The sequence below is a fragment of the Lygodium microphyllum genome, chromosome 18 (genome assembly GCF_053477565.2).
Source record: "Lygodium microphyllum isolate KBCC chromosome 18, Lygodium_microphyllum_v1.1.10, whole genome shotgun sequence".
Lineage (NCBI taxonomy): Eukaryota > Viridiplantae > Streptophyta > Polypodiopsida > Schizaeales > Lygodiaceae > Lygodium > Lygodium microphyllum.
Genome location: NC_141152.1, coordinates 106,804,146 through 106,822,403, shown reverse-complemented (window position 1 = coordinate 106,822,403; position 18,258 = coordinate 106,804,146). Strand labels below are relative to the sequence as shown.

General features: G+C 44.7%; 1 protein-coding gene across 5 annotated transcripts in view; it reads right to left on the bottom strand.

Annotated features, from left to right (window-relative positions):
* TGH (SWAP (Suppressor-of-White-APricot)/surp domain-containing protein) overlaps positions 1-17,918 on the bottom strand; it is a 190,234-nt gene extending 172,316 nt beyond the window's left edge. For all 5 annotated transcript variants that reach the window (XM_087699069.1, XM_087699070.1, XM_087699068.1 and 2 more), the window contains exon 1: positions 17,610-17,918. In XM_087699069.1, coding sequence (XP_087555195.1) covers positions 17,610-17,744 — 135 coding nt within the window. In that variant the 5' untranslated portion in view covers positions 17,745-17,918. The remainder of the gene's footprint in view (positions 1-17,609) is intronic.
* Positions 17,919-18,258: the final 340 nt, after the last annotated feature.

Below are 18,258 nucleotides of genomic sequence, written 5' to 3'. Positions count from 1 at the left end.
AACCTCAGGCTGAATTTCAGCAGACATATCCTTTAGCACATCACCATGAAAAGGTCTCAACAAACTAATATGAAAGGCATTGTGTATCTACCGATGTGGAGATAATTTCAGCCAATATGCCACACGCTAATCTTCTCCAACACCTAGAAGGGCCCATAGTATCTCATACTCAACTTCAAATACAATCTTTCTCTTCCTTTCATTTTTTTCAACCTTGCCTTTTCAAAACGCAGCAATACATAATCACCCTCTACAAACTGCAAAGCACGTCTGGGCGATCAGCTGCCCTCTTTTCCTTTTCTTGTGATCTCTGAAGTGCATATTTTATATTTGCATAGGCTACATCCAAGTTTTCCACATAATGATCAGCCTCAAAGATCTTATCCTTAGTTTGCAGAATAGGTGGTACCTTCTTGCTGTTAGCAGTCATGTTTGTCATGCCTTGTCATCTCTTGCCTGTGAGCCTCAGTCTGAGTCAGACGAGGACATTAGGAGCTCTGACATGTCTGTCATGTGTTATGATGGGGGAGGCTAGTCACTCTTGACTGGCTGTCTTAGGTTGTGTATTTCTTTTTGGCCTCTTTTAGAGGGCAGCCACTGGCTGCCCGGCCACTTTTTGGTCACTGTTGTGGGGCGCCCATTTTAGGGCACTTTTAGGGTTTGCGCCCATTTTAGGGTTAGGGTTAGGGTTTGTCCTTTGCCTATTTATAGGCAGCCCCTCTCCCCACTTGGTCACTTGTCTTCTTGCAGATTCTGACACTCCTCCCCCGTGGTGGTGCTGCCATCATCATCAGCCTGATCTGGTGCCCTCACTGACGCTGTGGGTTGCGTGCAGGGACTGATCAGTCCATTTCAGTGTATTCAGCATTCATTTCAGTCAGTGCAGATTTCTCTTCCTTATTTTCTGCTTTCTCTCTCTCTCTCCCTCCGTGTTCATATTTCCTCTTCCGTTGCGCACTCTCACACTTGCCACCCTCAACCACCTCAAACTTTGCTCGTAAAACTATGCACTATGTTGTTGTAAGCAAACTCAACCAAGGGCAAATACTGCTCCCACTTTGTCTTGTAGTCTGAAACATAGCATCTCAAAAGATCTAACACTATGGAATTTGCTTCCTCAGACTGACCATCTGTCTACGGATGGAAGGATGATGAGAATTTCAGCGTGGTACCCATATTCTCAAACAAGCCCTTCCAAAATAAATTGGTCATCCAGGAGTCTCAATCACTAATGATCGACTTTGGCATACCATGATACTTAAAGATGTGCTGCAAAAACAATCGTGTCATATGATCAACCTTTATTTTCTTCTTCACCGGAATGAAATGGGCTTGTTAGCTAAACCTGCAAAAGATAGTCCATATCCCATCATTCCCTGTAGGTGTCTTAGGAAGCTCAAAAATAAAGTTCATTGCAATGCTCTGCCAAGGCCTATTTGGAATAGGCAAGGGCTGCAACAAAACCGACATCTTTTGCCTATCATGCTTTACCTTCTCGCATACGATGCACATCTTAGCAAATTGTTCTACATCATGCCTAAAGCTGGCCAATAAAAGAAATGCTCCACTGCCTTGACCGGGCATCAATACATCTGTGTCCTGCATACAGAGAAGCATGACTTTCAATGATAACTCTAGGCCTTAACTACTTTGTGACACACAATCGTCCATGCATCATCAGAAATCCATCTCTTACACAAAGTGTCCATGCCTTTAGCCACTGCAAAGCTGATCATAAACATTAGCAAAGTTCGAATCAACAACATATTCCTCTTTCATGGCATCCAACTCAGTGTGATAAACCATATTGACAGCCAACAACTGAGATTTACGTAATAGTGCATCACTTTTCCCACTCTTTCTCTGCGATTTGTTCCTCTTTCCAACCCTATCTTTCAAATCTGCCCTGATTTTCAGCTTTATTTTCAGATTTACCCTTTTTCTCAGCCTTTGACTCTTTGACATGTGACTTGGCATCATCATCATGGAATCTTGCATCCTTTCCACGCAGCAATGTGTCGGTTGTAGTAGCAATTTCTATAAGCTGTGACATACTGGAAACAGTGGACTTGATGCAAAAATCCCGAATACCCTTTGGCAAACCACAAATATACTTCTCCACTTGCTCATGGAGGGGTACTGTGCGATAAGAAGTAACTAGCAACAATGCATCCCAAAAAGTCTTATTATACTGATCCAAGTTCTTGCAATCTTTGGAATTCAACTGATTTCAAGCTATCATAATGTCTACTTCAAAGGTACTTGTCATCCCAAAACTTCTTATTATACTGATCCAAGTTCTTGCAATCTTTGGAATTCAACTGATTCCAAGCTATCGTAATGTCTGCTTCAAAGGTACTTGTCAACCAATTTGAAGCAAACATTTGATTGAACTGGATCCAAGTGGTAGGTGACTTCCCTTCAATAAGAAGTGTAGACCACCACTGCAATGCATTTCCCTTCAAAAATGTGACTGCCTTGCATATCTTACATGCCTCTGTGAAGTTGCCTCCAGAATAGGCTACATCAAACTACTGAATAAAAACAAGTGCTTTCAGTCTATCTTATGCACCATTGAAAGGCTCAAACTTTACGCTTTTGCCACCTTCATCATAGTCCTCAGCAATGGAACCATGTAACCAACCTTCCTTCTGTGGATGGGTGGTAAATCCCTGATTACAACTTAATTACAGTAGAAAACAATTAATGCAAATCTGAAAATACAAATTTACTTACTGATCTTGGACAATGCACACCCGATTGGGCCCAAAATTGGCGCCCTTTCAGTATTTCTTTAGCTTTATTGAAGAAGAAGTTGATTTACAAACGGATTCTCCCAATCCCCTTCGCAATCCAAACTTCCCTTGCTGTCCAAACTCACCAGCAAGTCTTATTTTGCCCCTTGATTCAAGCACTTAATTGGCTTTCACCCACTTCATAGACGATGGAAATGCCCCAAATTCAATGGCTGGCTAGTCCTCCACCTTTATTTAGCTGAAATTCACCTTCAGCCTTGTTGAATCCAAGTCTTGGAGCTTCCAATTTTTGGCACGCTTCCCAAGGCTGCTGCTAAACCCTAATTTCTACTGTAAATTAAGGTTTACAGCACAAAAATTTGCAATTTCTCAGCCTCCAAGGTTCCAAATGCTGAGATCTTCGGAGCAAGGCTGTGAAATGGCCGGGAGATGAGAGAGAAAGCTGTAGAGAGAGAAAATTCAGAGTTTCGCCACGAAGAATGACTAAAAATCAGTCAAATGCAACTGTTGCCCTACCACAACAGCTTGGAGATGAAAAGAACTGAAGAAAATCAGTCATTTACTGCTGCTGCCCTGTCTCAACACCCTATAGATGTTGTAACCTGTTGCTGATTGGTCTTCTCCTGCCCTTGGCTGCCTCAAAAGGTCCTCCAATGGCTGCAAATCAGACCAACAGCATCTCCTCCCTCTCTCTTGCAAGCTGAATACACTAAATGGCTCTTTCCAACCTCTAAAGACGTTTTTCAGTCTTGTATGGGCATTTTTGACAAGTGGCAGCCTTTCTAAATGGTTTTTCCAACATTATTCATAATTAAATATTAATTTCAGTCTTTAAATACTAAAAATTAATCTAATAATTATTTCAGAGCCTTGAAAAATAATCCGACTGGCGAATAATTCAATTGGCTAGGCAACTTCCATTCCCAAGTATCTCTGCGCCGTCCTTGACCATCAAATTGGCATTAGGTACCATTAAACGCCACTTCTCTAGCGTCACCACCTGACACTTATGGCCAAATGAATGACCTAGGCCAACAACTGTCACCAAATACCACCAGGTACCTGTGTGGCATAACTTATAGCAAATTTTGCCTTTGACATCCCGTGATTTCTGCGAGTCCCGGGCTCATAAATTTACTTTAACCCCAATTGCACCTCACATGTGTAACATTTACTTAATCATGTGATTAAAAATTAATCCACATGTTAAGTAAGGTTTCAAAAATACATGTCCTCATGACATTTGCATTCTTTCTAAATTCTCCAACATTCGCCATTCGCAGATCTTCTATGCTCTCTTTTTTTTTCATGAAGATAATTGAATTAAGTAGAAAATATTTGCATCAGACCATCAGGTAAGCAAAGGAAAAAGCACAGATACAACTGAAAGTCTACCACAACTGTAACACAAAAATGTCACTCAGAAAGGGCAACTTGAGTAGAGCCAACAATATCCAGCCAGGAAGCAACAATACCTGCAATTTGACATAACCTGCAGGTATGACCTAACCCCCCCAGCAAGCAACCCCCCAAGATTCCCCAGGTACCACTTTACCAGGCTAACTGCGAGCGCATACTCCGACCATCTCTACTGGAGCCTGCAGGAAATGGACCCCCACGCACCCCTGGAGGAGGTCACAGCACAGTTGGCGGGCACACTACACACCTCGGCTGCCGAATACTTCCCCCACACATCCCCCCACTCCACCCCTCCGAACAAGAATGTCCCATAGAATAGCTGGTACGACGCAGAGTGCAGGGAAACCTGGCTCCGTCTTCAACAGGACGAAGCACGGGGAGTACACACGCATAAACAGGCACGCTTGATCTTCTGTCGTCTAGTGCGACGGAAAAAACGAGCCTACCTCTCCAAAGTGGAACACGAATTCTACCAGCTATTCTTAGGACAGGACAGCAAAGAGGCATGGAAGGCGTTTCAGGAACCCCGAGCCCAGACGCCCATCACCTCCCCAGACACTTTGCACGCATATGCAACCTCACTATACCAAGTACCCAAGCAACCCCAGCTACCCCAGCCCCCAGGGAGCAAACCCGGATCATCCACATTCTTCAGCACCGGGCGGGTTTGGGACACCATTGATAGACTCCAAAATGGCCGTGCCCAAGACCACGAAGGCTTGGTAGCAGAGCATTTGACCCATGCCAGAGACATACTGACACCTCTCCTAGCACACATGTTCAACAGAGCCCTGTGCGAAGACTTCCCTGCCAGCTGGTCAGCCAACACTATAATACCTATCCTGAAGGCCGGAGACCCCATGGTTCCCACGAACTACCGAACAGTCATGGTTGGCCATGTACTAGCCAAGCTCTATGGATCCATACTGGACCACAAGCTGAGCAAGTGGGCAGAGCAACACCAACATCGGGCGGCAGGACAAGCAGGGTTTAGGAGGGGGTTCTGCACCCTTGACCATATCCTCACACTGAGAGCCATCATAGAGGAGGGCAGAGCACATGGAAGACGGGTGTACTGCTGCTTCGTGGACTTCCGCAAGGCCTTTGACACAGTCCCACGAGCAAGGCTCACGCAGAGACTACAGGAACTGGAGGTCCCAACCGAAATTCGATGGGGGATACTGGCACTATACGAATCGGTAATGGGCCGAGTTCGGGCACCAGGAGGGCTGTCAAAGGAGATAACCAGCACCATCGGAATCAAGCAGGGATGGCCCACTCTCACCCACCCTATTTGGCCTCTACATTGATGAGATCTCAGAGTACATAGATAGATTGGGCGAGGAGGGATCGAGCCTGGGAGGGACACTGATACCCATCTTACTATATGTGAACGACATAGTCCTCATCTCCAGCACACCCGAAGGGCTACAGCGCCAACTGGACGCACTACAGGCCTTCTGCCAAGACAAAGACCTAACTGTGAACCTGGGGAAAACCAAGGTCATGGTGTTCAACACATCAACCCAATGGCTCCGACATTCGGTACCCCCCTTCACATACGGCGGAGAGACCGTGGACGTGGTCCAAAGATACGTCTATCTGGGGATTACATTCTCTGGACCGAGATTTACCCTGAGAAAAGCCGCAGAGGATAGACAAACCCGAGGCTATGCACCCCTCGGGTCAATGGAGAACCAATGTGCCCGCATACAGTTCCAGGAACCCCGGACAAAGCTCTAGCTTTTTGACACCTTGGTCACACCAGCTCTTCTGTACGGGGCTCCCATATGGGGGTCCAATCTCTACCACACGCGGAGGGCCCCACAGGATCAGCCACTGCCTAAGGAGGAGGCCACCTATGAGGGATGGGAGCATTTGGAGAGACCCTTAATACTTATGATCCCACGGATGATCCGAAGCAAGCCCTCCGTACCACACGAGATCATCCGCGCAGAGCTGGGGGTACCGCCCCTCGTGGCTGAGGCCCTCTTGCAGACCGTGACCTTCTTGCACCGAATATGGGACCTTCCCCGCCACCGATACCCCAGACTCACCCTGAAGTCATCCAAATAGCTAGCAACACAAGGGGACACTGAGTGCTGGTATGCCCAAACAGAGACCTGGCTACGGCTCCATGGCCTGCACATGGACCACCTCCCCCCACTACAATACAGCCTAGACTGCCCACACCTGGAGCTCAGCCGAGAGGAGGTGAATCGCATCATCAGAATGGATATCATCCAGACAGACACAGCCAGGACATGGGTGACCCCCACATCGGAACTAGAAACCAAGAAGGCTTTCTACCGAGAGCGCTTCCTGCACATCTCCCCGGATAGCTTCATCACCCGCCCAAGCTACATGGACACAAACCTGTCTCACGGGGTCAGAAGTGCCATCAGACAAATCCGCACGTCCTTACACCAACTACGGGTCGAAACGGGCAGATACGGGGCCAACCCCCTCCCCCCAGAAGACCGAATCTGTCAGCTCTGCCATCTCGAGCCAGAGACAGAGGAACACTATATCTGTAGATGCCCAGTGTACTACGAAATCCGGGGACGCTTCCACTACCTATTCAGCGAAGGATTTGGACCACTCTCCAAGGTGATGGAATTCAAAGACCAGAGATGCCTGGGGCTCTTTCTACTAGAAATACGACGCCACAAAGACCACCTCCTACGAACCACGGAGCAAAGACAAGGAGCCACCAACCAACGCACACTCAACAAATTCTACCAAATACCAGCTACCCTCCCCACCACCGAGCCCCCACCAGCCCAACCGGCCTCCCGACCCCGGGGGACCACCTTAGAAATAGCCACAACGAAAGGCAAAGCCCGGCGCCCACGCCCCGCTGGCCCCCGTCCCCACAGAAGACACATGTCGAAGATACAAGGGATACTATGCTGCCATCGGAGGGCCCTGCCCCACCGCTTTAGTCTCTCCATGTTAGACCGACCCATGCGGGACATCCTAGGATGAACACTCCAGGAGCAGTTCCACACCGCACTCGGAGTACCTCTAGATTGTATCTAGTCTAGACATCATTTTGTACCTACTCAATTCAGTTCAACACAGCATAAACGTTAGCTTCACTGGGACTTTTGAAATCTCCAAGACATTTTGTATGCAACATTTTGGTCTCATAGGCCAACTTGGCCTGTTGTAGACGTTAATATAACTTTCTTTCTTCTCTCTCTCTCTCTCTCTCTCTCTCTCTCTCTCTCTCTCTCTCTCTCTCTCTCTCTCTCACACACAATCTTGGTCATACGCTTCTGCATCACTGCACTCTAACATGGTATTAGAGGAACGTTCAAGGACTAATTGATCATGGATAGACCTTAAGGGGAGAATTCAACGCAACACAAGGCTACGTTTTAAACATTTATGTCACGAGGGGGTGAAATTTTGAGATGCTTTAATCTTTCTTATGACATTTCATTAAGTTATTAATCAAATGTGCAAGGTTGTTTAAGCACATGTGATGCACATGACAGCTATTTCATGATAAAAGGCCAAGGACCCCAAGGCAAAAGTTGTGATAAGTTATGCCAATTGGGATTTGGTGGTCAGTTGGTATCAGATAAGACCCTAGGACAGTTTTTTGACCAATAAATGCTAGTGGTGACACTTGGAACTAGTATTAATTAATTAATTAATACCACTCGGGGTCAACAGAGGTTGGGGACCACTTTAGGTTGCAAATGCCCAAGGAAAATCGAATAATGGATAGGCGCGTTTAATTTTTGACAGAGTTAGAATAACTGAATTTAATTTTTAGAATTATTTAATTCTAAAACTTAATTAAATGGCTGGATGATGCTGAAAAATGGGTTTAGAAGGCTGCCACTTCAGCAAAAATGACCATACAATCTGAGAAAAGGTTTTTGGAGGCTAGGTCTCAACCATACAATTAGTTTACAGCTTGGGAGAGGGAGAGAGAGAGAGCTACTGATCCATTTTCTGATCAAAGAACAGCAATTTCCTGCCGAAGACAGCCATCTAGGAGCCTCAACAAGTAGGGGACAGCATGGAGTCACCTTCCAAGGGCTGCCAACAGGGTGTCCAATGTTCGAGATTATTAAGGTAATTTGTGCATTTCAAGATAAATTCATTTGTTGATTGATGTAGTTAAGTGCTTAATCAGGAAATTATGGCCCTTTCCAAGAAGGAAGGTTGGTTTCAATTTGAGGACGAGCAAGAGAGCTATCCATCAACACAAGGCTAAGGCAAGCATGGGCATGCAGGGAAGGAGCAAAGTTGCTACTGATTTTTGCTCTTCAAGAGCAATGAAGGTTGCATTTTGAGCCTTGAACTGCAAATTTTACCTTTTCATCACCTTTGGCGAGTAAAGGAGGAGCGGGACGAGCGGAGAAGAGGCCTCACAAGCTACGTTTGCACAGCCAAAGGGTGTTGTTTTTTGTGTTTTTGCAAGCACTGTAGGTGAAGATGCCTTCTAAGGCTGACACAGAGTTTCAAGCGATCATGGATCGAAAGGTACCCTTCCTACCAACTCTTCCATTAGATCAAAAGCTCGATGGTGAGAACTACCGCATCTCACATGTTATGATGCTATTGGAGTCCTATGATTTGGCGGAGCTTGTGACAGAGGCTATTGACCGTCCTTCATCAAGAGACGAGTCCAAACTTTCTACATCAAACCATTTAGAGTTCGCAAAGGCGCAAGCGCATTAGGACAAACTGAATGCCCACATTCATTTGTTTCTCTTTATTTCATGCACTACAACCGTCATCACCCATATAGAGCACCTAACGATGGCTGGGGAGATATGGCTAGAACTTGATCGAATGTACAATAAAATGGCCGATATGAAATGTGTTTCTTTGGAGGAACAGATGAGAACCTTGAGCATCAACAAATCTTCTTCTATGCGGGAGCATGTGAACAAGCTAAGGCAACTACAAATGCAAGTGCAGAACACGTGGAAGGTGATCACTTTTGAAGGCATGACGCAGTTACAGCCTAGATTCAATGCATTTTACACCGCTTTGATTGCTTCAATGTGGACAAAGACTCTTCGTTGGGAAGAGTTGGCTCCTATGATTTCGGACTAGGAGGAGCAATTGAAAGGATAGAATGCTTCCAAATTGAAGGCATTGACAGGTCAGTCCTCTCGGAAAAAGGGGAAGGACCAAAAGGAGAAGGACAAACCAAAGAAGGACAAGGAAAAGGAGTCCACTTGTTACATCTATGGCAAGTAAGGTCACCGGAAGAAGGATTGCCTCAACAAGGAGAAGAAGCATAAGTCTTCAAAGGATTCATGAGCAATGGCTACTTAATCTAGATCGAGGCAACTGCTTACTTCCCATTACAAGGAGAATGGAGTCTACAACTTAAGGTCTCCTTTTTCCTCGACTTCTTTTCTTCTTACCTCTCAAACACAGTCTGAGCTATGGCATGCTCACTTTCGCACCTAAATTATGATTAGGTTCAGAAGGCATTTAAACAGCTTGTTCGAGGTATGCTGGACATTGTGGTGAGACAATAATTGTGCATATCCTGCATTTGTGGAAAACAATATCGTATGTCATTCCGAGCAAGACTTCAAGGCGGTCTTCAACACCCTTGGAGATTTCTACAGATCTTTGTGGACCTATGCAAACGGAGTCCCTTAAGTGGAGCTTGTATTTCATGCTGATTATAGACAATTTTAGCAAGATGACATGGACTTATTTTTTGCAGCTGAAATCGTGCCTTGAACTTGGAAAAAGCCTCTAATTTCAGCAAGCTCATTAGAAACAAATCCTCCTTTTTTATCCAATCGTTTCTAATGAGATTACTTCTCCACCACCAGCCTCCCCAATTGAGCCACAGCAACTGGTGGATATTCCCTAGACTTCAACAGATGGAGAGTGACGATGAGACATCCAACCTCCTCCTCGTTGGACACGTGACACAATCCACGATGTAGAGATAGCGAGTGGTAGCCGCAAGATGGTCTGCAATGTTCTCAAGGGAACCAAGAACATCCCACCGAACTTATTTGTACTAACTATTGTTCGATGACCCGTGGCATACAACATAGCGAGCCCACCTCTGTGAAGAAGGCTTCACAGTCACACCATTCGAAGAAGGCTATGGAGAATGAGTTGGATGCTATTGAGAGGAATGGCACTTGGGATCTTGTGCCTTGGCCCGTTCATAGGAAGGTGATTGGTGTAAAGTGGGTCTTTAAGACCAACTATCACAGTGACGATACTCTAGATAAGCACAAGGCGTAGGTCATTACAAAGGGCTTCGCACAATGGCTAGGGGTGGATTTTCATGACGCCATTGCACCTACAGCTCAAATGGCTACCATTAGGGCCATTCTTACCTTAGCTAGCCATAGAAGATGGTCAGTTATCAACTTGATGTGAAATCTGCCTTTCTCAATGGTGATTTGAAAGAGAAGATCTATGTTGAGCAACCTGCTAGTCCTCATTCAATGGACAAGTGTACAGGTTGAAAAATGCCATTTACGACCTCAAAAAGGCGTTGGGTGTAAAGGCCTTCATTACGCTTCCCGTGTATATATTTACTTGTACATGTGAACACACCCTTACGAGTGTAAGGGTACCACACCCTAAGTACAAATACATTCTTTTATTCTTTGTGTGTACCACACTAGTACACACCCTACTCACGTTTTTGCTCTCTCTACACTCTCTACTATTGAACACACAAAACTCTTGCTATGCACCCCTCTTTAAACTAGTATCAGAGCTTCAGCCCAAGGCGTGCATGTTTCTTGTTGAAAGCAATCTTCCTCCTCGGATAGGGTAATAAATAACCTGATTAAGTACTAATTACAACAAGCATAAAATTCATATAAACCGAAAATGCAGACTTTACCATATAATCTTGGGTATCGAACTGCGTGTTGGACCCAAAACTAGCACCCCTTGCAGTATTTCCTAAACTATTATTGCAAATGGATGGAGTACAACAAAGATCCTGTAACCTCCTCCACTAATCCAACTGCCTCTTGCTATCAAAACTAACCAGCAAACCTCCAAACCGATTCACCCCTTGGTTTGCTTGGAGATAGGCCTTTACCCTGCTCCTTGAAAGACAAATTCAGCCCCAAATCTGATATTGGCTAGCTGACCTCTTGAATCTCAGTCCAACCATGATGGGCAGCCAAAGCAACCATAGACCGAATGGTGGTCTTGCGGGATGTAGGAGCAAATGTCTCCTTGTAGTCAATGCCTTTCTTTTGAACAGAGCCTTTGGCCACAAGCCTGGTCTTATATTTGTCAATGGATCCATCTGCATTCCTTTTTAGCTTATAGACCCACTTTGTACCGATGGCTTTCTTCCCAACAGGCAAAGACACTAAATCCCATGTTTGATTCTTTATGATAGAATCAAACTCAGCTTGCATTGCTACCATTCAATGCACAATATGTTATGCATCCTTAAAGCATTCAGACTCCTCATCATCAAGTGTATCTGCAACTGTAGCAAACTCCATGGTATATACACCATCATGCATAGGAGCTTGCCTTCTAGTACGACCAGCAATAGGAGCATCCAAATGATTATCTTTCATAGTCTACAAATACCATCTAGGCATTTGCCTAGCTTCTTAACTGTGTACAAGCTCTTGCTGAACTTCAAATTTAACACCTTGCTGAATATTCAAATCAGCCATAGGCTGATTTTCTGCATTACCCAATGGAGCAGCTAGCCGAACATTAAGTTCACTTGTTGAAGCTCCAGCTATATCACCAAAAGAAATGGGCAGCAGCCCTTCAAATACATCATTGGCAGCCTAATATGTATCAAAACCAGCAAGGGATAACTCTGATTTTTCATCAAAAACCACATCCCTACTGACAAATACCTTTTTAGAGACAGAATCGTATAATCTATATCCTTTGTTCTCGTTGTTGTACCCCACAAAAATGCATTTGACAGCCTTGTTATCCAACTTCTTCCTAAGTACCTTGGGAATGTGTGCATATGCAAGACATCCAAAAGTACGAAAATGCCCAACAGAAGGTTTCCGATTGTTCCGAGCCTCAAAAAACGTGATATTCTTTAATGCCTTGGTGGGGCATCTATTCAAGACATGGCAAGCACACATAACTGCTTCCTGTGAGAGTGCGCAAAGAAAGAAGAAACACGAACAAAGAGGAAGAGAGGAGAGCAGAAAATGAAGGAAGAAAATCTGCACTGACTGAAATGAATGCTGAATACAAAGGTGTGGACTGATCAGTCCTTGCGCGCAGCCCGAAGCGTCAGTGAGGGCACCAGATCAGGCTGGAAACAATGGCAGCACCAATGTCGGAGTGGGAGCGGAGGGAGAGTGTGCTGAAATCTACAAAACAGTATGTGGGACTGATGGGGGGGGCTGCTATATATAGCCCCCCAGCCTCCAAACTGGCCGATCTAGCCCAAAACTAGCTGACTGCACTATAATGTCCATCCTGCCCATAATATGGGCCGATTGCCTATACCCAGGAGCTGACCAACTGGCCCAGGACAAGCTAACACTTCCATCCAAAAATTGTGTGGCAAGCTCTTTGCTTTCAGCATACATCTGGCCATCTCCATGAGTGACTTATTCTTCCTCTCTACGACCCCATTTTGCTGTGGAGTATAAGCAGTAGTGTATTGATGGACAATGCCTTTTTGCTTCAAAAAAGAATTTAGCATACAAGACATGTATTGCCCCCCTCAGTCTAAACAGAGGGTCTTAATCCTGCAGCCAAATTGATTTTCAGCAAGTGCTACAAAAGCCAAAAATGCATCACACCTCTGACTTTTTCACCAAAGAATAAGCCTAGCAAAAACGAGTAAAGTCATCAATGAAAGTGACAAAATAGTAATAGCCACCCAATGACTTTGTCTGCATAGGGCCATATATATCGGAACGCACAATCTGTAATCTAGCAGTTACCTTAAAAGCAGCATCATAAGGAAAAGAAAAAGGATGCATTTTTCTCAACATGCATCCCTCACCTATATGCTCGAGGTCTCTCCAAGAGAGGTAAGCCATCAAGCATCTGTGTTCACTACATAAGCATCAAGCTACCATAGTTTACATGCCCCATGCGAGCATGCCATAACTCTGCCTATGATAGAGTAGGAGTGAAACTAGATGCTAGATAGACCGACAAATCAACTGAATAAGCATCTAACTCATATAGCCCATGACATAAAGTGTCAGTCAAAACCAAAGTCATGTGTTCTTTATCTCCGACCATACATCTATCATCATCAAATATGACTTACAGACCACACTTTGCCAAATAAGAAATAGACAACAAATTCTTCTTTATACCTGGCACAAATAATGCATCCTACAAACGGAGAATAGAGCCATCAATGGTTGTCAACACAATCTTCCCAATACCTCTAACAGGGTATGATGCATTGTTGACAGACTGTATAAACTTGGCAACAAGAGCTACAAGAACGTAGGAAAACAAATCCGTGCGAGATGTAATATGCCTAAAGGCACCACTGTCAAAGAACCATGTGCTCGCATCCTCAATAGAGCTAAATGCTCTATCAGCCCAAAAAGAGTCATAACTACATGTGTAAAAATAATAGTCACGGTCAGCAACAAAAGACGCGGACTCAATAGCAGTGGAAGGTGCATCAAAAACAAACATCCCTAACTCCTCCTTCTCCTTGGCTATGCGCTTTCTACATTCTGTGATGTAATGACCTGGCTTCTTGCAATAGTGGCACTTGCCCTTCTTGGCTTGCATGCCCCCTTGTTTCTTGCTGTTCTGTGAAGTACCTAAAGTCCCACAACTGTGTGGAGCATTTTTAGCTTGGCTGCCCTTGCCCTTCTACCTTGCCATAAAAACCTACTCAGAGGCTACAACATCCACCCCACTGCTCTTTCTTGTTTGCTCTTCCTCTAAGAGCAAACTAACCAACTGAAGGAAAGAGAGTGGCTGTGGGAAAATCCTCATAGTGAGACTCAAGGCCATATGACATGCCAAATACAAGGGCGACAGTGAATTCAAAGTAGTAAAGATCAACCGCGCATCTGAGTAATACTCATCTACATTCGTAAGCTACTCACGCAAATCCTAAATTTTATTGAGATGATCCTACATAGAATCAACTTCATCCATCTTCACAGTCTCAAGCTCTTTCTTCAAGAAAGAGATGCATGTCTCATTTTTTCCATCAAACATTTGCTCTAAACATCTGCTCTAGGGTTAGCCATGCTTCTCGTGAAGAAGAAGCAGACCGAATGTGTGGGATGATGGACCGCTGAACTGCCAATGCAATCAGCGACAATGCCTGAGTATCCCGTGTATCACATGCCTTTTGTGTTCCTGATTTCCAAGGAAGTGGCTGAGCTAGAGCGGGCTGAACAAACTAAGCGGGCTGAGTTGCCTTTGTCCACATCCTCCTAGAGGAAGTGTAGTAGGAGCCACAACTCCAGGACAAACTTCTTCACTGTTGACATAATCCCAAAGATTCTTTGCAATCAACACATTTTTCATCATAAAAGACCATAGAGAATAGTTGTTGCCATCCAACCTATCCTCCTTAGACACACATGTGAATACATTACCTCCTTGATTGGCCATGGTACATGTCACTAATCAAGGAGCACAAAAGCAAGACTTCAAGCTGGACTAACCTGGAAATCTGAGAATTTCCAGAAATTACAGCAAATACCTTGCTGTAATTAGCAAATCTAATCACACTGTGTCAAAAACTGTCTGATGTACACGCTGTCCAAGGCATAAACAGTGCTTACCAGCACAAAAAATACAAAAGCCCCAAAATTTCTTGTCCCAAAATGCACAAATTCAGTCTATTACAGACTATCACTGATGCACATTTTCCAATCTCTCAGCTGACATCAAAAGCCCCAAATTTCTGATCCGAAATTCAGAAAATCTCTGCAATATGTGTGTCCCAGACACTTGCAAGAACTGAGATACACTACCCGGGCACAAGCCCCTTCTAGTAGATCAAATCTGAATTAAAAATTTGAAATTTTGAATTTTTTTTCCATTTTTACCTCTGGTTCAGGTGGTGGCTAAGCTCTTGTGAGTTGACAGCAGCAGGACACAAGGCAAGTAGTCAAGGACTGGTGGGCAATAGCTGACAAGGGCTGGCGGGCGCCTATAGCGCTAGCAACACCTATAGGATGGAGCGCAGGGAGCTGTGGTGGCATACCTAGGATAGCAAGGAGCTGTGGCGGATACGACTAGTGTAGGTGGTGGCGCAGGCAACGTGCCTACTTGGAGGCGACTTTGGCTAGCGGGCACTTGATTGGAGGCGCAGGTTGTTGAACTAGCGGGCAAGCTCAGGTGGCAGACTACAGGTGGCACCTAGGTCAACAGCTCTACGTAGGAAGCTGACCTACTCTGTTGGCGGTCAATATAACCAAGGAGCTCAAATGGAGATGGTGGCCACTGGTTGAGCTAAGGGCCAGCTCTGATACCAAATGTGAGAGGTGAGAGAATGCACAAAGATCGAAGCTCAGCTCTGAGTACAGTTGACAGTGAAGAGAGTGTGTGAGAGTGAAGACACGACTCTCAATACAATAATTTGAAGAGTGTAATGTGCAAGTACAAAGTACAACCCTTAAACCTTAGGGTTACTAAAGTGTGTTCACACCCACAAGGTGTGAAACATGATAAGTGCCCAAACTGTGTAAGATAGGCACATAAAATAAAAGAGAATAAAGCTGGGGAAAAAAACCTCTCGTGAGGAGAGTAGAAAGTGCCCCAACATTCTACTAAGGATCACCGATACTCCTCTATGAGTGTAGGCGTGAGTCAAACCCAACAAGCTAGCTCGAGGGAAAGAAAAGAAACCTAGACAAGCTGATGGAACAATAGGAACTAACTTGAAACTACTAAAGTATAAAAGGAGTAGAGCCTAAATGCAAGCCATATGTGGGTGGGATGGGTGGGATTTGAGAATGCAAGCCACCAAGACCACATGTATGAAGGAAAGAGTTATCACCTAAAGGGGTGCAAGCATTCAAGCAGGGCTTTCAAAAGCATGTTGATATTATTTACATCAAACCTCAATAGTGGTAGGCTCTCCATTCTCTAGAATCCGTGACATAAGAGTATAGTTCACGCAAATTGAACCACCCTACTTTGCCTATAGCCTCGCCAATTTGCATGGGCCTACCAATGTCACCGAAAAATGAGAGAACACCTAAGTCCTACATAAGTAGACAAAACCATAGATAAATGATACCAAGCTCATCTTGTTACGAAGGAGACCTACGAGCCTCTTGGTCCTGTAAAACACTTGTCTAAGCAAGGGACTCCCCCTCACTAGGCAAAGATGATTCCCCTATCAAACAAAGAAGGCTTCCTTGTCTAGTGGCTCAGCACCCTTGAAGAAACCTGAGGGGATGGGAAAGGAGTAGGAACACTTGAAGAAGGAGCTGGCAAGGGGGGAGGACAAGCAAAAGGAGAAGGCGGTGGTGTAGGAGACAAAGAAGTGGTGCCAAAAGGAATCCTACGAGGGAGTGGGAAGCATATGGTGGAGAAAGAGGTGGACTCAAAGAAGATCCACCAAGAGGGGAAACACCATCAAAAGGAGGATCAAAAGTTGTAGCCTCATCAAAGACCACATCCCGACTCACCATAATCTTTCTTTTCGTCGGGTCATGGAGCCTATATCCTTTGGTTATCTGATTGTAACCAATGAAGATGAGTTACTTCAACTTCATATCAAGCTTGCCCCTGTTCATCTTATCCACATGGACATATGCATCGCCCCCAAAGATACAAAAGTATGAGACTGAAGTGGAGGCCCTGAAGCCAATCTTCAAGATAATTTATATGGGATGAAGCACCATCATCCACAAGTCATGGCTTCTCCAATGAGAAAAAAGCAAGTCCCTTGGAGTTGTGTCCTCAACCTCAAGCAAATGGATGAAGACAGACTTAATGGTAGTTGTCAGCATAGCCTTCGGATCCTTGGCACCATCTTTGGCACTAGGCTTCAGATGAGGTACTTCTACGTACGTTTGAGAAATGGACTAAGTTGTTAGGTCTGGTAGAATCCACTTTGAGAAAGGCTTATTTTAAGCAATGGGACACAATGATTGAACACTATACCAACCAAGCAAACTCCCTTGGATGACATAATTTTACCTTAACGTTCAACTCGACAAGTCTGACATGATCATGCTGGAACATCAGCGAAACACTATATTTGCTCGTATTGACTGGATGTACTTCAGCATGTGTGGAATGTCAGATAACAAGCTTTTGGAAATGCTGTTTTGTGTGTGTTTCAACAAGAAATTTAACAAAATATTTATTTTACAAAAAGAGAAGTACTCCATTAAGCATCGGAAAAGGCATTTTAGAAGCAACCTCGACTTAATTCGTCTTCCTTACATACTCTGTGCGTGCACCCGTGCACGCGTGTGCTTGTGCGTGTGCATGTGCGTGCGTGTGAGGACCAACCTCCTGTAAAGAAGATGAACTCTTCAGTCTGCCCTGATCAAGGGCTAATTTGCGCTTGCGAGGAGCCACATCTTCTTCTCTCTGCAGAGGAGTGCCGTAGAAAACATAATCCTCTTCGCCCTCATCGCTGGACATGGCGATAATCCGACAACAGGTCAGACAGAATTCTGCAGCATAAAGAGTGATCGATGAATTCTCGTGTCGAGTGTGTTATCTTCAATACTCAATATCAGAGTCCTCGTCTTCGATACTTCGCTTCGTTATGGGGAGAGAGTCGATAATCAGCAGAGACAGGGAGTGATGCGTGCGTGCGCGCAGAGGGGGGGCCGGGGTTATTAACATTATTAATTTTTTTAATGTTAAAACATTTTGACAAAGTGGATATTCACGTTTTAATCGATATCTCTACTACCTGTGTTTTAGAATCTCCCAAACGTAACACCAAACCTGGCACATGGTAGACATTCCAAGAATCCATGCCAAATATTGGATTGAAACGTACTTTTATTTCAAATAATACATTTTTATATATCTAAAGTTTTTTCTACTTTTGAAACCTGACAGTGGCTCTCTTTGTTAATGCATCGTTGGTGAATCATGCACTCTATTTTTTATCATGCTCCCCGCCTCTCTCTCTCTCTCTCTCTCT